Raw genomic sequence first — 21,375 nt, forward strand, 5'->3', positions numbered from 1 at the left:
TTATACACAGAATGGAGTCAAAAGGGGCCTGAGCTTTCGATCCTAGCAGAATCTTTGTCACAGGCAAAATGACCATTTTGTCTCGGACAAAGATTCTGCTAGGATCAAAAGCTCAGGCCCCTTTTGATTCTATTTTACTCCATTGGCTCGCCACTATTGGATAAGCAGTTTTCAGCAGCTTTTTTTGTTACACATTATTCAGAGAAATAAGAGTTTAGATTGCTGTCCTTATAGGATTTGAATGGAAATGAATAACTACCACGGAAAAAAAAGGATGCATGAGTGTGGGTTGAACATGTGTGAAAATATATACGTGCTACTTCGCCATCTTACGGAAGCCAATTCGTGCCACGCAGGATAAAACTTTCAGTGGAGCTAACTGGTGGCCGCCACTTAATTATCTGGCGGTCGCCACATAATTATCGATATCGATATCGCTAAACGATAATCAAGTGGCGGCCGCCAGATAATTATCTGGCGGCCGCCACTTAATTATCTGGCGGCTGCCACATAATTATCGATATTGATATGATCGATATCGCTAAACGATAATTAATATCAATATCGATGATTATCTGGCGGCCGCCAGTTAGCTCCACTGAAAGTTTTATCCTGCGTGGCACGAATGGGCTTCCGTACCATCTTGACATCAGCCCCAAATCAACCTGTTCAATTTGCTTTATGATTTTACCCCGAGTATGCTGTTACTAGTTACTGCATCCTTCACTAAGCTGATGTTGCTACCGGAAGAAATTGCTGGGTGTTGAAAGGAATAAAGCCAAAACATAGTTCTGGTAAGCCTGCAAAATTGTCAAATTTTGCCCCAAAATGTACACATACGTTTTGTATGCCTAAGAAATGTGTGGAATAATGCTGTAATGGCAAGATATTCATTGGGTAACAACAAAAATGCGAAATATTAACCAAAAATGTTCGCATCTCAGAACTTCCCCGATCTGGGTCAGGCTAACTCGGACTCGTTTTGACAGTGAGGCCGAGTTGTCCCTCTGGATTATACAGTGTTGTACTATGGGAGCGCTTCTCGTCCTGGCTGGTCGCAGTTATTGGCCAAGTTGAAACAATGCGCGCATCAAAGAACCTCTTCACGTCCACGCAAAATTAATGTGCGCCTATCAAGCGCCTATGTATAGAACATGACGATCATGAACTGCATACAAATTGTCAGAAATAGGGCCAAGTTGTCCCTGAGACCAAGTTAACCTGGATCCTCCGGGAATAAAAGTCGGTATACCGACTTTAACTTTTGATCTCAAAATACTCTGAAACAACTCATCGTCCCAGCAAATCGCGACAGCCAGTTATTAGTTTCTTGGTAGACTCTTTCCATATATTACAAGCAAATATGAAATGGTGCCAGACAGGTTCTCAAACCCTTACCAGAACTATGTTTTCACTTTAACACTTGGTGTGCGCTGAGAAAACCCCCCATGGCAGTGTACACACTGTTCAAAGTCTATGGCACAGAAAGAGCTTAAGAGTCTGTGTTGAGGTAGCAGCAGAAAGGAGGACCTCCCATGTGGCAAAGTTGACACAAGTAGACAGGCTTCTCTTGCCTGTTCATCATGATCATAGTATTACACAGCATACATGTTTTCATGTGCGGCATCCGCGGCCCTTTCAACGGATGTCGCTGGCATCGATATGCTGCAAAAGAACAAAAAAAAAAGGGGGGGTGAGACTGGTAATAGAGACATTTACAGGAACCAAAATGCCTTGAATTATGAATATTATTGTTTATAACACACTCACTTTAACATTTAAGACCCAGTAACGTGTGGATTCATAGGTGGCTGGATTAATCATTGCTAACTGGGGTACATTCCAAAACCGCTAAAAGCACCTGTTAGCGAATACGTGCCGAAGCATACTATGCTCATCAGTAACGGTATATTCTGTAGCTGTGTGTGAATTTTACCTGGATATCAGTGATAAAGCTGTACACGGTTTGTTATGGGGATTCTTGAATATAATGTCCAAGTCTGGCCAGCCTTTCTGCCCCATGGTAACCCCATGTTACTGGGTCTTCGATGACGGTTGTCTAAAGGGATTACCCTTTCTCAAAGTAGACTTGACAAATTAGCATGAGTCAGTTGTGAATCATGTGCTCGAATAAAGATGAAATATATTTTTCTTCAACTTCTCCTTCATATTCTACTGTGACAGAATCCTCTAATACTACTCTTATTAAAAGGAGAACACTATTTTATTCACATTTGCTAATTCCATCCTTTCTTCTTACCTGACAAAGGGTGCATGGCATTACCACTGAAACTTCATATGCATGAAACTGTTTCACATGTAATACATGCATTACCATTTATGTTAAATACTTCTTGTATAGCTTCTGCCAAATTTTTCATGTCAATGAGGATTCCAGGCTTCAATTTGCAGATTGTGATATTGCAGCGTTTTGTGGAAGACATTTCCCTCAGCAAAGAGGGAGGAAAGAAGGTTTGCAATTACCAAGATTTTCCACTCTTTTGACAATGGGAGACACATATTGTGCACAGATGGGGCAAGAATCTCCGTTGGGCCAGGCTTGGTGGGCACCAAACCCACCGCGCTTCATGGAGCAGAAGTGGCAGATGAAGAGCTGAGTGTGAAATGGGCCGTATGTGGGGATCATGGTACGGCATCGAGCAGGCTTTGATGTAGAAAAATGTGTCAGTGAGAAATAATGCACAATATATAATGATGAAGAAACAAAGCAAAGGAGGAAAACCAACCACAACTGTTATGAAGAGAAAAGTGTTTTGATATTAAATAGGATTAGAAAAATGACACACATTTATTGCCAGTGTAGACTAAAAAAAACAAAAGGTACTTTCTTAAAACTTTGACAGGAATGGAAAAGGCACACCACTCAACCCAACAGCATTGCAATCATTTTGAAAATTTCAGCTTAATCTAATAATCCCTTCATTGTTTTTACCCCAGTGATTTACATCCTGTTTTCTGTCCCATTCATCACACAGTTAAATAGCATAGTTTGGCATGGATTAAGCATTTGAATAGACTCTGTTCTTCAGAGCTTCTTTTCTCAATTCACACTTTTTCAGAGTGTGTGCTTTTTTTCCAATATCTATAGATGGGTCAGGAGAGTCCATTTGAATTGAGTTATACACCATTTTTAAAGCTTCGAATCTGCTCTTTCAGAATCTGCCCTCAACTAAAAATCCATGTCTGGCAACTTTTTGTTGGTTTTGTGATGCAGGGTATGCTGGATGAGGGGTGGAGGGCGAGGTAAGTCGTATGTTTTGCCAAGCTTCCAAGCTAAACAGATTTGTTAAATCTATTTTCTTTCAGTTGACATTGCAAGTGGGGTGGGAATGTAAGCATTAGACAACAAGCACCCACACCTTGTCCTCTTGGCTAAGATGACATTTTGTGAATATTGTCTTTGATTTACTGTATAAGCTGTTATCACAGCTATTATTATATGCTGAATCACTGCTGGATTGCAAATTTACAAACAAGCTAAAATAGGTGTCAAAATCTTGAAAACAGCATCTTGCATAAATATTCGTGATCTCCTCACCCGCAAAAAAAAAAAGAGTGTAAATATCTGCATGCGCAAAAACAGCTCATACAGTCATTTGTGGGCTGGAGGAAGGAATGGTTGAAGCATCTCTCAAACTTTGTCTCTCGAGGAAATATAAATAAATGCTATTGCCTGTTCAAATATTCACAGACAAGCGGAGTTTAACAAGCTGAGTACCGACTGATTTTGTTACAACACACATTTCCCATAGACACCTGCCCAAGTATACTCAGGATTTGTCCTCAACAGGTTCATAGGATGCATTAGAGTGCTTTACAGGGAGCTTGAATTGACCTCTACACCCATGGGAGAGATGATTTTTTCTGTGTTTTAGTTCATATCAATGTAAGATGAAGAACATATAGGTTGAGATCAGACTATGTCAAATGGTCAAACTTTATTACCTTAAGGTAAAGTGACCGGCCAGAACCAAGACACTTGCTCTTTGGGTCCTCTCTGATAAACTTGACAAGACGGCCGAATTGCTTGGCCTTGGTGAGATGATGTGCTGTATTCTTGGCAGCAAACACCCCACCCTCGGTCAACCAGTGCTGGTAGAAGTCGGCCATTAACAGGTGGATCTCCTCCGCTCTTCCTGGTGCTGACAACCAGTGCCGTCTGACGACCTTGTGGGAGGAAAATAATGTGAGATGACAAAACAATGTATGTCGAAAATTCATGAAAATTGACTTAGTCACATATTTCAGCTTATTGTAGTATAATCATACTCTTTGACAAATCTTGAAATCAGAACCTATTCCCTTACTGAGATATGACGCCCCCTCCCAGTGGAAATTGTTCAAATTTTGTTGGCAAAACAACGTAAGTGGCAATATGCTTGCTCATGCTCAACACACGTCGGGCATGGACTTAGCAAAACAAGAAATCTACATGCAATACATTGTTTTGCCATCTACATGTTTACACAGTAACAGAGCTGCCAACTTTTGGAAGCACAAATTAGTACTCAGCAGCTCCAAAATTCGTATTTTTCCACCAGAATTCGTATGTTTTCCATCTCCCTCTTTTGCTATTTTGAATTAAACTCGTCGACTTATGAGGCCTACAGGCTCTAAACATAAGGTTATGACACATGCCGAAGCATCGAGCTTGTCACCAGCACAATAAAGATGCCAAACTACGCAATGTTCAGCGTTATTTGATTGCTTTCTCGCAATGAATGTGTATAAGTGCAAGTATGTACCTCCAAAAACTTGCTGGGCTGATTATGGAAGCTTCCACTATCTAGCAGGGGACGGGTAATGCTTTCATCTTCTCAAGAGAGCTTCTGTGTGAGCGGATGCAAAACTCTGTTCTGTGTTTCCAATTATTGTTTACTATTAAAACATAATCATGCGTTGTTTTCAGGCTTTTTTCATTTTATTGGATTTTAAACATCAGTATTTTCCGAAATATTCCAATTCCTTTTCCCCTGACTGGAATCGGAAAGTCTGCTATAACGATGATCGCAAAATGCCGCGCTGTGTGTGGAAGCGCCGATGTGCAAACACATGGCTTCACTTTCAAGTTTAAAGGAATGCGCCATGTGCTCCTGCCTATAAGAGGTTACTGCAAGTTCGATGGATCGAATATGCCATAGCTGAGCTGAGCTGAATGGCTTGTTTACGGTAAACATGCAGTCTACGTTCGATACGAAGAAATCATTACGTCTCTCACGAGGGAAAAACACACAAAACAAACAAACAAACAAAATACACCCACGAACGAATGTTGATAGCCAAAACTTTGAAAAGTAATAAGCAGTTTTGATGAGTGTGAACTGAAATTAATTGTCATTACACGTTGTATTTCGCTGTCTAACCAGGTGATGACTGCATCTCATTGGACCTACTCGTAGTGAATTTGTCTGGGCATACGAGACCTTTCATGTATTTCTGTGATTGCATTTTTAATTGACTGAATAATCAATCCTTTTTTTTATTGTTCAGGGAACATTACATATTCGATCAAGTACACTATAATCGACTGTTTGATGTTTCCTACTATGCGCCGAAAGAAAGGCTACAGAAATAGAATCATGATATCTTTGCAATGATTCCTTTAATTCAACTAATGAGCTGGTTCTTCGATCGATATTTCCAGGATATTTACACGCTGTTTATGCCAGTGTGTGCATTCTTTCGTCTGGCACGCACCTGGGTGTGGCACCTGCTTTTGTGGAAATTTCCACAAGGGAGAGGTGTCAAGTTTCTTCGAGCCGAAGTGACTGCATACACAATCTCTTCGCTTTTATTTATTGTCATTTGTGTTTTCCCCTTATTCTTTGCTGATATTGAACATTTAGATTTAACTTGACGAAGGTTGCTATAGCACGTGGTTCTTTTTGTTGTGAAGTGTATGTAATTTCTTTTTTTATCATTCTTGAGAGGGGAAAGAAGACTAGAGGGAAAGGGAAATAAGACAAACGTCACGTACGCTCAGCATTCACAGGAAGCCGTCTTTTTACACCAGTCACCAGCATAGTTATCATCATCACCATCAGACATCACTGACGATCATTTTAGCCTTTTCCTTTCAACATTAAAGGGTGTGTACAGTTCTGGTCGAGGTGAAGATTTAGCTTTTAACGTTTTGCGAGATATTCAGAAACCACTCTATGAGATGTCACGGGTCATGCAGTTCTAAGGGGTATCAAAAGTTTATTCGATGAAAATCGGTTTTGAAATGGCTGAGATATCCAAAAACAAGGTGAAACAAAGAGATGCTAATAAAGTTGGGGCATGTCGCCTTTTATTATTAGCACTTTTTTGGATATCTCAGCCATTTGAAAACCAATTTTCATCAAATAAACGTTGAATCCTTCTTAAAATTACATGCTCTTTCATATTTCATAAGAGGCTTTTCATTATCTCACCTAGGAATGTTCAAAACATGAATCCCCACCTCAACCAGTACTGTGCAGTCCCTTTAAGAAACACGCATAATCCCTCGAGATAAATACCTAGGAAAACTAGAAATATCACTTAAGGTGATTAATACCCCCGCCCCGTGACGACAGTCTTACCCAAGGAATGATCTTTCCTTGATCTTCTGCCATTTAAATGCCGTTACCATGGCAACGCAGCTTCCGACACGTCCGAAAAATATGTCTTGCACATCTTCCCACCAAGACTATTGTGTGTGCCACATTTCATAAGCTTTTGTCAAAAACTGAGGAAGTAGTTCAATCCACAAGATCTTTCCTTGATCTTCCACCATTAATATGCCATTACCATGGCAACGCAGCTTCCGACATGTCCAAAAAATGTGTCTTGCACATCTTCCCACTAAGACCAATGTGTGTGCCACATTTCATGAGCTTCAGTCGAATACAGAGGAAGTAGTTCAATCCGCAAGATCTTTCCTTGATCTTCTGCCATTTATATGCCGTTACCATGGCAACGCAGCTTCCGACACGTCCGAAAAATATGTCTTCCAATCTTCCCACCAAGATCAAGGTGTGTGCCACATTTCATAAGCTTTGGTCAAAAAACTGAGGAAGTAGTTAAATCCGCAAGATCTTTCCTTGATCTTCTGCCATTAATATGCCGTTACCATGGCAACGTACTTTCGGGTACTGTCGAAAAATGCGTCTTGCACATCTACAACCAAAGGCACACATCTGTACCAAGTTTCATGGAAATTGGGCAAAAACTGAGGAAGTAGTTTGCAACACAAAATTTTCCATCATTTTGGCTCATAATATGTGAGCTGTTACCATGGCAACATACTATTTGTCACTGTCAAGAAATGTGTCATGCTGACCTATATCCTAAGACAAACATTCAATATGGATTCCATGAGAATTGGAAGAACACTGATGAAGCAGTTTTGCCATGAAGCATTTTGCCCTATATTTTACCAATAACATGCCGTTACCATGGCAACGCACTTTTTGCCACTGCGGAAATATGTGTCTTGCACATTAACATATTCAGATGAACATCTGTACCTAATTTCATAAAAATTGATCAAAAACTGTGGGAGGAGTTCGCGACGCAAGATTTGTACCCATTTTTGCCCATAATATGCCGTTACCATGGCAACATACTTTTGGGTACTGTCAAAAAATACGTCTTGCACATCTACAACCCAAGGCACACATCTGTGCCAAGTTTTATGGGAATCGGTTGAAAACTGAGGAAGTAGTTCGCGACGCAAGATTTGCAACGGACCGACCGCCCGACCGACCGCCCGACCGACCGCCCGACCGCCCGACCGACCGCCCGACCGTCCGCTGATTCCTATATACCCCCTTCAAACTTCGTTTGGCGGGGGTATAATAAATAACAAATACAAAGTATCAACACCTCCCAACAACACAAACATTTAGAAATACAACAAACAGCACATCGAAGCGGCTGGGATCAAACTCCGTCGCTTCGATTCGAAAAAGTATTGCAGCGAAGCGGAGAAATCGCCGTTACGAAAATAACAGTGCAAGACGCTTAAGAGAATTATATTTAAATACTTCAAAGTATAAAGGGAACGGATAAAGTGATATAAAATGTAAGAAATCGTACCAAACGAGGTGTGAGAAATGACAGAAATAAAACGAAGTTTAGTAGTAAGCTTAGGCCCTACCAAAAGTTGCAGCACCGAAAGCTATACGCGAAAATAAATACACATTGGAAACTCGGTACTGCGACGAGATCCTTGGGATCAAGTCACTAAACGATACAAAACAAAGGAAATTAATTCATTTTGACTGGAAATAGTTTGTTATAAGTATTCTATTATATGAGATCTCCTTTAATAGGCCTAGAAATACATCGAGTTTCCACGATACTCGGGGAAAGAAAGTTCGAACGCTTTTCACCTGCACATACTGCAGTGCACATCAATACACGAACAGAAACTCACCTCTTCCTTGCAGAAAATGATGCAATAACGTTATAAAAAAAAACACACAACACTCTAAAAATCATTTCGTACTTGGGAGGCAAGGGACAAGCAGATGAAGAAGAAGAGAAAAAGAAGCAGACATTGCACAACGGAACGCTTTCTACCCCGCCTCAAAACGAAATAGGGTACTGTAGTGGCAGCTGGTTACAGTGTGTAGCTACTGCAGCATACTCACGCTCCCCAGCCGGCCACACATGGTGATACCACGGCGATCCATGTAAACATCCAGGGTTCGTAGGCGGCAGGGATTCACGCGCGCGAAGTTCTGTTCGGTGTACACAGTACGCAAGCAGCGATATGTGTGTGCACACACTTTTCTATTCAGCACTTTCCACATACAGTGCGTACGCGTTGCATCGATATCCCAACTGAGTACAGATAACATGGCACATGATATGCGACGTGCATTTGCCATTTTTTTACCCATTATTTTTTCCCACTGTGAATTCGTACTTTCTAAGGACGTTTTCGTATTTTCGTATTCCCTTTTTTTCGTAACAAATACGAATTTTCGGAACGGTTGGCAGCTCTGCAGTAATACATGTAGGCTGCGTGCCGCGCATGGCTGCAGAAGCACATGCATATTGACGTTGTTGGACATTATACGCTTGCCAGTGATCAAGACTTACGTTGTTTTGCTGTAGCAATGACAATAGCATGGTTACAAAACTTGTACGTTGAGACGGCAAAAGAACGTATGCTTTGATTAAACGCAAATTATTCTAAAAATAAAGGGTCTAGTGAAATCAATTTGCATTCACTGTATTGCTGACACTGTTGGTCCTTCTAGGGTAAGATAAGAAGTGTTAAACGAAAACAGAAAAAGAGCTGTAGGTTTACGAAACTTCAAACTCGATTTACTGGAAATGATGTTGGATGTAGATACGTTGTTTTGCCATCTCAAGGCCAGGGATATCTATCTCCAGAGATATTCATATGGGCATACTGTTTAAGTGTATCTTCATATACATTGCAAATCTATGGATGTTCTACCCTTTTAAGCTGCCTGTCTTCTTGTTGTTGTTATTGTTGTGTCTTTCACATTCAAGTTTTATATTTCGTTTTGTTTGATACGAGTCTCATTCAGATAGTAATAGACAACAGTAATAATGTTATTGCACCACAAGTTTCCTTTTTGTTTACGCATTAATCTTCATCAAACATGTGAGATTCATTCAATCTGGCCAAGCACAAAAAAAAAACCAAATAACTTGTGCAAAAATATCCACCTTCGCATTACATCCGTGATATCATACCAAACTAGGGTAGTATTGCTGAGCAATAATAGCCTTTTAGAGTGTTGGCTTTCATAGTTTCTAAATCACTGAAAAAGAACAGGTCCAAAAATAAAAGCATGATCTATTAGAGAAGTGTGAAGTGACATCAGAGATGAGATGACATCATCATTTCATTTCTTTGGTATGTATGTGTGATTGTCACTAATATCACTGCTTCATGACATTATGACATATTGTCAGCATAATCATTTCCCGTCTAATATCTAGGTGTGTGCTTTTACTGGTCATGTTATATCACCTTGTATCGCTACAAAGTTTTGTCACCTGCACCACCTCACATTTTACTACTACCTTGATTGCTTCTAGTCAGCAATAAAATAAATGGTGATATGTGCTGCGGGAACTTGCAAATTGCGGTGAACTGGAAGTTATGCATTATACAGTGTCACAGACCAGGTCGTATAATGCATACTGCTTTATGATCACTTGAACAATGCACAAAATTTGTCAATGAGAATGCAAGACTTTGCAACTTTGCACACTGCAAATTTCGTTATCTGCTTTGTTCCTACTGAAAATTGTCCCTTGCATCACCCTGAATCAAAAACTGTAAAAATGTTGACAATGCATCACTTCACATCAACCTGAATTTTTAGCATTCAGTAAAAACATGCTCTACAGTACTCTTATGTGAAAAAAAAAGAAGTTACAATTGGATTTTTGCATCGATAACTTCCAATATGATTTCATCATCTAAATGCTACTTCAAGGTCTTAAAATATACCATTTTAGCTATATTATGCAGAAAACCCTATTCAATTTGGTTGAGGGGTCACAGAGATACGTAGATCATTGTAACGTATGTCATGGGTCTAATTCTTCCAAGTTACGCAATTCGATGCTCTTGGAATGTGTGAACACAATGGACAGAACTTGGAGGGAAGGGATTCCTGACATACTCTACAAAACTCCTTATTTCTCTTTGACCACTGAAGCAAATCGGATGGGGTTTTCTGTAAGTTGTGGGTAATAAGTTATTATTTCATTCCCTGAAATTGTATTTGGATTGATTCACTATTTTTAGAGTCATCATTGTGGAGAGTCCAGTTGTAATTTTTTTGGGGGACATACGGTATGAAACTTCACCCTTCTAATTGATGGATTGCACTCTTCTCATTAAGTTTACTCAGAACAGGAAGTGAAGTTAACAGCTCACCCCTCCGATGGCGTGATGAAAGAAGGTCAAGCACTCTATCTTGCACACTCCACTGACTCGTCTCAAAAAGGGCTTCAGCGTCCGCCGCACCATCGCCCAGTGCAGCATGGGAATGGGTGTCTGGCTGTCAAAATCTCCCAGAAGACACTGCATTTCCTGCTCTGTCAGTCCGCGAATGGAACATTCCAGGAGACATAGGGCCTGACGGGATATGGGATTTTAAAACATTGAAACATTGAGCATAAAAAATGCTCTTCATTGACATAGATATTAAAGCACTAGTTATTCAGTGTTTGAGTAATCATTATGATAAAGAAACTCAAAGTAAATATGCATTGTACTCGCCCCGACGGGTGGCATGTCCATTAATTTTTTATCATGGCTATTACTAAAACACTGCATAATCAGCTTTAATTTACGTTGATGAATTACAATTTGTTAATCAGTTGTAATCAAAACAACTTGATGCAAGAATGACAAAAAAAAGAAAAAAAAACCTGAAAAGAGTGTACAAGAATTTCACTCTTTACTTTAAGGCATTAGCTCCCGTGTGGCATTCATCAAAGAGGGTCTCCAATGGAAAAAGACCCACAGAAACTGGTACAATACTTTTTATCATCAAACAGTACTGGTGGTACAGTACTCAACGCGCAGAATTGATCTGAAGAATCCTGCAGATCCAGCAGGCGAAAGTCTTATCAAGCAAAGGTAATATAATTTCCAATGAATGTGAAAAAAACGAACATTCAACTAGTACTGGTGGTAATAAAAACATTAAGTTTGCTGTTTGAAACTTTAAAGACTCTCAGGACGGGCATAAAAGTTTGTCGGATGATTGACCAGAATAAGAATGGGCATCTGGCTCTCAAGATCAATTCTAACTGGAACCCATGGAAGACCAGCTGGTGCAGTTGAAATATGGGCTATCCAGCCATCTCTTCAACTGGAAAACAAAACAAAGAAACAAGACTTTGAAGATGATGGTCACCTTGTCCACTAGACCTGTTTCATCCTCCTTGGTGAGTCGGCCCAGAATGTCACACACCAGGCCCTCCAGAGTGTCCGGCAGACTCTGAATCCGATCCGTCAGGGTCTCAAACTTGCCAAAGATTCGCAGCTCCTCGCAGGCTAGGGCCAGCCAGAGGGCATTCTCCGCTCCGTTGGAACGTGTCAACAGGTCTAGCTGCCGACTGTCAAGTTTCTGAAAAATAATCATGAAAATAAACACAAAAATATGCCATGACTAAATTCCAAACTGAAGGCAGTGATAGAAGAATGCTTTCTCTATGTGATACATTCATGGGAATGTCTGCTTTCGTGAAGTCCTATATCTAAAATCATACTGATATGAACAAAACTAGTACAAAGACTTATTGCAGAACATCTAAAAGACTACTGGTCCACAATTAGATATACAGATAATATCTTCAACAACTTGTCTGGCAAGCCTATGTTTGCTCATTCTAGAAGAGGATTGCAAGGACAACTAAAGAAAATCTGTGATGTGGGGGGGAATGGGGGAGACATTTGCAAAAAGGTCTGTTGTAATATGTATGATCATGCAACCTCATCACTGCAAAATACAGACTCAATTCAGACTGAGTACAGACTGAATACAGACTGAGTACAGACTGAGTACAGACTGAGTACAGACTGAATACAGACTGAGTACAGACTGAGTACAGACTGAGTACAGACTGAATACAGACTGAGTACAGACTGAATACAGACTGAGTACAGACTGAATACAGACTCAATTCAGACCGAGTACAGACTGAATACAGACTCAATTCAGACCGAGTACAGACTGAATACAGACCAGTACAGACTGAATACAGACTGAGTACAGACTGAATACAGACTGAGTACAGACTGAATACAGACTGAGTACAGACTGAGTACAGACTGAATACAGACTCAATTCAGACTGAGTACAGACTGAATACAGACTGAATACAGACTCAATTCAGACTGAGTACAGACTGAATACAGACCTGGGTGGTATTCTGAGACCGTTTTATCTCTGTTGTAAGTCTGTTGTAGCAAATCGGTATTCTGAGAGACCGTTTTATCTCTGTTGTAACTTGTGTTGTAACTTGTGTTGTAACTTGTGTTTTATCTTGCGCACTCTTTGCCTGCGCATACATTGTCTTAGGATATGCGCATGCGCGTAACAGTGGGCGCAAACCTACGCACCCATTGGATTACACGGTATTCTGAAAACTGTTTTATCTTCTGTTGTAAATCTCACCATGTGCAAATTTATGCTTCTGAGATAAAACAGGCTGGAAGGTGTTTTAACTCTGTTGTAACTTTCGTTTTAACTTCCGTTTGATTGTGAGATAATTCATTCACTCAATATTGTGGTATGCGAGTTCAAAGTAAAAAAAGAATATAGAAAATATAAAAAACAATGCATGTACAGAAAGGCAAAAGATAATGCAGTTTGATAAAATGTAAACTCATTCCACAATACAAAATGTGGTAACAGTAACATTGCAAGTACATACGCATACCATAATATGCACATATTAGATAAAATAAGAAACAAACACTTGAACAGAAAGGTTACCGGCCCCGTCGGCAATTTGTTTTAAGCACTATTCATTTAAAAATATCTCTCAAATATTATTTTTTTTTATATGCTTAAATCAATTCAATTGAATTCAATTCAGCCAATTCAATCATAGTTTATTTTTGCAATCACTGAAAATCAAAACATAATAGAAAGTATACATGTCATGAAATGATATCGCTTAAACATTTGCAGAAGCCACTCATGTAGTATGCGAAATGAATTATACACAACTACATATAGGAACAATGCATGTATTCTTCGTAAGCGTTCGGAAAATAACTTCAATAATGGAAAATAGCGATCAACTAAAAAGCAAAGCTAGTGGGACGTGGATCGCTAGATAAATAATAAGTAAACAATATATTATTCATTATTCATATTATTATTTTTTACAGCTTTTGTCTTGAATATAGATTATCTACAAACTAAAGTCATTTGTAAAGATATACATGTAGTTATTTTGAGATACGCTGGTCGCGAATAATGAAAAATAAAAATAGAGTATCAATGCTAATGCCCAGACAGTGTTCATTAAACTGTTGTACCGGGAAAATATGACAAGGACGACACACTCGTACGGACATTCGGTTACCCACACACATAGTGTTACCGAGAAGAGAGAAGACGGTAACAATACAAGTCTACGAAGAACAAAAGACTGGAAAAGAAGAGGAGAAGAAAGAAGATAGGTCTGCATACAGAACACGCCTAGTGTTGCTACATCAGGACAGGTGAAAGCTTAAGTATGAATTAAAGCAGTTTTAAATTATCTAGAATTATAAGTAGAGAGTAAGTGTTTTCTGAATTTGTATTTCAATGTGAGGAATCTGGGGGAATTTTTTAAACTGTTATCTAGATTATTCCAAAGTCTGGGTCTGGTATAAAGAAATGTAGGCCTATTTTGGGCATGTGCGGTTCTCATTAATGGAAGATGGAATTCGTCGGATCGTCGTGGGATAGATATGTACATGACTGTTTCGATGCTTTCACTATCTTCACCAATAAGAATTCATTACCAGTACCTTTGGGTGTTTCAAAACCAAATATTCAATTGCTTGTTCTACGAGAAATTTCAAAAAGAGAACATTAGTGTATTACATTTTTTTCCCAAACATCAAGAAGTCAATTAATATTCAGAATGCCGTGAGTACCGTTAACGAAAGTGAATAGTTAACGAAAAACATAGTAAAGCGTGATAATTTCCCATCCCCTAAAGGAAAATCCTGTATTAAGATAATAACAATAATAATAACAATAACATGGCATTGCAAGGGCTTAGCTTAATTTAGAAGCGTCCAGTTCCCCATATTAATTAGGAATTTTTGGTTCCTCTTATGAACGCCATCATAAACAAAATTTCAATTAAAAAGACTCGATCTGAGATATCTTTAATTTTGAATCTCCTGCCGCACCAACTATACCTCAAAACCGGTAAGAAAGCATTTCAATCTTCTGTTGTAACTTTATTTCATCTCTGGCTCTCTTTATACCTGCGCATTGCATTGTCCTCATTGTGCGCACGCCAGAGAATGAGCGCTTGTTAAAACGCGCAAAGTTAAGCAAGGCGCATTTGCCCAAGGGAGCAATCTTATTGGTCAAAATGTCTTAGGTGCTACTTCTAACATAATTTCCTATTGGATGTGATTATTTGGATGGGCGTGGCTTTCACGACTCACAACACCGCTAAAACAGTTCTCAGAATACCGATTTACAACTGTTTTAGCGGTGTTGTAAGTCACGGACTTACAACAGAAGTTACAACACAAGATACAACAGAGATAAAACGGTGTTCAGAATACCACCCCAGTACAGACTGAGTACAGACTGATTACAGACTGATTACAGACTGAATACAGACTCAATTCAGACTGAGTACAGACTGAATACAGACTGAATACAGACTGAGTACAGGCTGAGTACAGACTGAATACAGACTGAGTACAGACTGAGTACAGACTGAGTACAGACTGAATACAGACTGAATACAGACTGAATACAGACTGAGTACAGACTGAATACAGACTGAGTACAGACTGAATACAGACTGAATACAGACTGAATACAGACTGAGTACAGACTGAATACAGACTGAGTACAGACTAAATACAAACTCCATACAGACTAAAGTCAGACATAACACAGACTGAATAGACTAGATGTAACAGATTTGATACAAATTTAATACAAACTGAATACAGATTCAATGCAAATTGAATAGAGACTGAATACAGACTCAATACAGATTGAACACAGACTAGATACAGACACAATACAGACATGCACATCAAACTGTGCCACTAGAATTGAACCGAGAAAAGTACACAGAGTGAACGCAGACTGAATAACTTATAACAGACTCAATACAGATTGAATACGCACTAGATAAAGATAGAATACAGACTAGATACAGATTCAATACAGACACGTTCATCACACTAAACTCTAGCTGCTTCTAACCTTGTTGTACTGAGCAAAGTAATTCTCAACGATGTCTACCCGTGAGGAATAGTCCAGGTGGTTTAGTATCAGGTACTGCATGGAGGGCACAGCCTTGTTGATGTCTGACATTGTGTCAGAACCCTCCACAAGACTGAAGACCATGTAAACAGCGCCCTCAAGTTCTGCTGGAATCCAGTCTGACCACTTCGTGTCTTCAAGCTCTAACTGTGGTGCATCAGAAGGATATCAAGAAATACTATTAGTCCAGAAAAAAGTTTTCAGTGTTTCATTGCAAATTTTACAAAAATCCTGTATTTCTTGGAGTAAATTACTTCTTACCAACAAGTTCCAACATTCAGAAGGTAAAATATTGTTACTATTTTTTGAGTGAAGATAAAACTAGAGAAATTCAACTGTTGTGCACTGCCTACTATTAAGATGCCTTGCTTTTCATGAAATTACATCTGCCAAAGGAAAATGGTTGTTTTATACAAATTTTGATGAAACTCCCCAATTTTGGCCACTAGCAGACGATTAAACTCAATCCTTTCTTGCATGCAGAAAATATTATCAAATCCACTGTTGTCCATTACACCAAGTAGCACTATCATTTGACTTCTGGAGAGTAGCACTTATAGCAAGCATAATACACTAAACTTTGGTGACTATTTACCTTGGCAATTGACCTTTCACCCCTCTCATGTCAGGTAATTAATCACTGATTTCTTTCTATTTTTCTTTTTAATACCAAATAGTGTTAACCAAGGGACATTCACAGTTGAAATAGTGGCTCAAATGTCACAGCTTTAAAGGCAAAATTTACCATTTGTAGATGAAACCAAAACCCAGCATTAGTGCTTTAAAATGGTTCTAAAATGTGTATTAGGGATAGAAACAACCACTGTAGAAATTTGAATCTGTTTAATCAATGTTAAGTATTGTTAAATATACAATATATATGAACAGTAGTTATACGAAAAATGTTTCCAGATTAAACCATCTACAGTTAAGGTTTATGAAGAAAAATACTGGTATCTCCTTATATTTTAGGCTTTATTGTGAAAATTGTATATGGTAGGATGTTTTGTGGTACAACAGACTGACTCATATGCATGAAATGTGGTAGCTTGAACATTTTTAAATCACTGCTCCCAAAAGTAAACAGGACCTTTAATCTGAGGAGAGTCACCTTTGACCTTATTCCACTATATGTTCATGCAAATGATTGCCACTTTATTTCTACCTTCTCTACAAACTTACACACTGGACATCATGAGCAGAAGTACTGACAGAAAATTACTTCTTCTTTTTTTTTTTTTTAAAGGTACGACTTTTGACTTTGACCTTCACTAGTATCATTTCACAGAAATAGCTGTCTTTTTCTCACCTGTGTTAGGTCATCAATGACAATAAGAAGCTGTTTGCCGTCTTCCATGACGGTGTTCAGAAGAGATTTGAACAGCGGGATCACTTCTTTTACAGATTTATCGTGAAGACCCGACAGTCTCTCATCTAAACACAAAGTGATAGTGAAGAGTCCATTAAAAGTTTTACTACAACAAAGCATAAAAGGACACCTGTAACACACATATCAAAATGCCCTTGTATGGTAACATAAGTTTTAAGTGCCAGTATTATTTAATGCTTCGCTGGGTAGATGATTTTCTCATGTGTTTAGTTCTGCAGTATCAAAACGTGAAATACTGTTACATATAACAACCAAACAAATTTGCATGCTTTATCATCAGTCTATATATCATGCCAAATGAAATGTGGGAAAATTTCCACGTCACTTTTTACATTATAGTGGCCATTTCTAATTTCATATGAAAGAGTGATTTCCATGGAAATTTAAGACCACATGCAGTCATGTTCTTTGTTGTGGTAACTTTTGCTTTTCCTCTTTCATTGACCATATCAGGCGTGATTACACTCGACATTTTACAAACACAGCAACTAAGCTCTGGATACATGATGCATAGGACCTACCTTTCATCTGCGCACATTGTCACTCTATGATAAGCAGCTACTAAATTGACTGGTTCATTGTAATAGGCAAAGATAATCATTATGGAAAGCAGCACAGTGTGTATACTCATTGGGGCATTTACAGATTGCTGTGATGTATGTACATGTAAGTAAATCCTAGCATAGCCTAATACAACCCATGTGCACATCTGGTAATGAAGCATACTATATCTTGACACACACATTCATTAGCATTGCAACAGTTCCAAGAATGGATTAGTAGCCCAAAATGAGGACACCTTCAGATCTAGAGAGTTTCTGTGACAGCTGTTGATCAATTAATAATGTTGAATATTGTTTGAGACAGGGGAAAAGCTATAAGCGTACATCTGTATATCAATATGAATTTTCAGACAAAGATATACTGTGAAAGTGGAAAGTTTTGAAGTGTTGAAATTTTTGTATATTTCATGCAACCAGAAACTAGCGTAAAAATAAGATCACAGGAATATTTTTGCTTGTTTTATGTACCACTGTGTATGTCTTGATTCCGCGTAACTAAAAACACACGAAATTCATCTAACACTCAGCCAAGCCCTTAAAATTACTCATGAGAAAATATGCACTTTTACAGTACTGTGTATCTTCAAGTGCAATTTCAGCCATTTCTACAGGTGGACTTTATTGAATGCAGTAAAATCAGACAAATGGAATGGCATATGTTTTATCATAACCACACACCGAATTCCAATATTTTCATCAAAGAGTGACATTGGCCAAATATGCAAATGAGCAGTGGCGAGAAGAGGGGGTCAAATGTCACAGCTCACCTTCGGCGGGGGCCATGTGCCGGCAGAGCCTAGCGAGGAGCTTTGATAGGCTGAGACTGTCCCCGCTGCAGCCAATCATGTGGTAGAAGACGTTCAAACCAGCCTATGAGGAGACAACATGCAGCCACTGTTTACAAATACACACTTGACCTTTGAACTTTGAGATTGACTCTGATTGACAAAATGGATGGATTGACATGCTACCAAGGCAAATTTACACACCTTAGGAATGTGACTAGTAGCTAAGATCTCAAACCACAACCCATGTTATCTAGTAGAGAATTCAAATTACGACTGATATCGATCTCTCATCTAATGATCAGCAAACTAGGACTTTGATACTTTGCTGAATGAACAGCTCAGGTATTTCAACCTGCTGTGAATACCTTACAACCTTACAAACGCATTGAAAGTATCAACAACAGCAAAAATACCCAAAACAAAAACAAGAAAGTCCAAAAGCAAGAAGCTTGGCATGCAAATAAGACTTTTACACCTGTAATTTTGATCACAAAAGTACCAGCAAACACTTGTAACACTTGTCATTATTTTCTGAAAGATAATTTTGGAGTGATAGCCTTGCATGCAAAAGACAAGCTAGTCAAAGAAGAAATGTTTGCATCCGCATTATTTTATTTAAATGCAATGAACAGCAAAATGGTATACCTGTTATCAATCAGAGTAATTTTACTACACATTTTTTTTTTCATATTTTGCAGGATCACATTGCTTTCACTATGACTACAGAAATTTCAGAAAAGAAACAACCATGGAACAGCAAGTATAAAGAATATGATTACATCAAATTTGCATAATTATGAACATACACAACCAGTTTGGTTGAACATTTGTCACACCTTCATTAACAGATAATACCAAATTTCACCTCACAACCATGATGAATAGTAATGGTCGGGAGACTGTCTTATCAGCAAATTAAATTTCAGCATCTCTATCAAACCTAATTGCTAAGCTTCAGGCTAAAAAAGAAATGGAAGCAAATCGAAGTAAATCCACAATAACAATACAGTTTTGTCAATCTTCCACACTAAATGAGAAAGACATGTGAGGGAAAATGTGAAAATATAAGATTGCATACAGTGTCACCACTCCAGATGAGTAACTTGAAGAATTTTTAGTTAAAAAAAGGAACAGCTGACAGATGTGCTACCCATGCTGCCATGGTTACAGCATATATGTGACCCACTACAACAAAAGGATCCTGAAGTCAAATCATCAAAATCTGTAAAAACGATCAGATTTATGCTTTCAGCATAATTTTCCAGTCTTATGTTTTGTCTAACATCTGCCGAAATTTCGAAGCTAAATTATCAAAGGAAAGGCAAAAAAACAGCGTTTTTCTGGGCCATGATTTTCCTACTTTTAACGAAACAAAAAGGTGTCCAAAGATTTGGATTTAGCGCCGAAGCTATAGACTCCGCCCCAACCAACGAGGGTCCTGGGAGTGATCTTATTGGTCAGTGCATGGCATCCTGGTTACTGATTGGTCGTGCGTAGACTGCTGGCGCTAAGCTTGAATGAACATTGCAGAGAATACTAGAAGCATACTTTCTATTGTCAAGCAGTGAAAGCTGTCTTGCCTCGCCTTGATCATGATAGCGTTGGAAGAAAAATTTTGAAGGCTGTTTTCTCCAAACGCTTATTTCCTAAACCACTGGAAATGCGCTTATAAAATCATCAATATCTCTGTAACCATATACTTTTATGAAACATGTTACATATGAAATTAAAAGTGGAAGAGTAAGGAAATAATGTCCTGTCATTTTCAGAAAATTGTCCTTCCCCGACTTTCTGATCCTTTCGTTGTAGCGGGCCATATATATTTTCCAGGCCTACAGTGTAGACCGACAAAAGACAGACGTTCCCACCTGCTTTGCCTCGATGATGAACCGCGCCATCAGAGATGATTTACCCGCACCAGACTTGGCTACCACAGCAACGGGAGGATGGATGCTCTTCTCTTCAGATCCATCCTTCACAGCCTCTTTTTCACTTTCTTCCTCTGAGCATGGAAGATAAAGAATCACCACAAACAAATGAGTGATAGTTGTGAAAACAAACATTTTGCAATTGTCTGATGAACGCATAAGTGATAAAAATCTATGAAATTTCAATTCAGTTGGAAGGGAAAACATGAAACTACAAAGCAGATTTAATTTCGTTATTGTAAACAATATAATCTAGTCAACTTCAAATCAATGAAGTTAGGAAGAAAATTGACCTTGCTTTTATGTTAAGAATGCTTTTACTCAGGAGCTTGATCAAACTTGATGTTTTACCTAAATGAGTGAATAAGATCTGTCCTGACTGTGAGGTTAATTCCTATGACACCTTTGGTTTTAGTTCAGCATTTATCAAAGAAAATGCAGTATTGGTGGAAACAAAGACATTTTATCTCTATGGAAAATGCAGCTTGTTTGTCTCTTTTTAATCATTTTGCAATGTCTACCAAAATTGAGTTTTATGAGAAATCATATAAAATTTCATAGCACATAATGTCCAAACTGAAACCCATGATGACTGAAATCCGCATATTTGAGACTACCTTAAAAAAGACGAAAAAATTATTCAAAAATTCATACAAATTCCGGGATCACTATCAAAATTTGATCATCTGT

The 21,375-nt window shown here is 38.6% G+C and overlaps 1 protein-coding gene across 1 annotated transcript in view; it reads right to left on the reverse strand.

Moving 5' to 3' along the window:
- Positions 1–697: 697 nt before the first annotated feature.
- LOC139740203 (telomerase protein component 1-like) overlaps positions 698–21,375 on the reverse strand; it is a 30,897-nt gene continuing 10,219 nt past the window's right edge. Inside the window, exons 8-16 of the mRNA XM_071650787.1 lie at positions 20,626–20,759; positions 18,737–18,839; positions 17,326–17,450; positions 15,957–16,163; positions 11,910–12,122; positions 10,922–11,122; positions 3,967–4,188; positions 2,485–2,665; positions 698–1,665 (exon numbers count right to left, since the gene is read on the reverse strand). Of these exons, the coding sequence (XP_071506888.1) occupies positions 1,493–1,665; positions 2,485–2,665; positions 3,967–4,188; positions 10,922–11,122; positions 11,910–12,122; positions 15,957–16,163; positions 17,326–17,450; positions 18,737–18,839; positions 20,626–20,759 (1,559 nt within the window). The 3' untranslated portion in view covers positions 698–1,492. The remainder of the gene's footprint in view (positions 1,666–2,484; positions 2,666–3,966; positions 4,189–10,921; positions 11,123–11,909; positions 12,123–15,956; positions 16,164–17,325; positions 17,451–18,736; positions 18,840–20,625; positions 20,760–21,375) is intronic.

The sequence above is a fragment of the Diadema antillarum genome, unplaced genomic scaffold (assembly GCF_040938485.1).
Source record: "Diadema antillarum isolate AM-2024a unplaced genomic scaffold, OU_Dant_1.0 seq00000839_RagTag, whole genome shotgun sequence".
NCBI lineage: Eukaryota > Metazoa > Echinodermata > Echinoidea > Diadematoida > Diadematidae > Diadema > Diadema antillarum.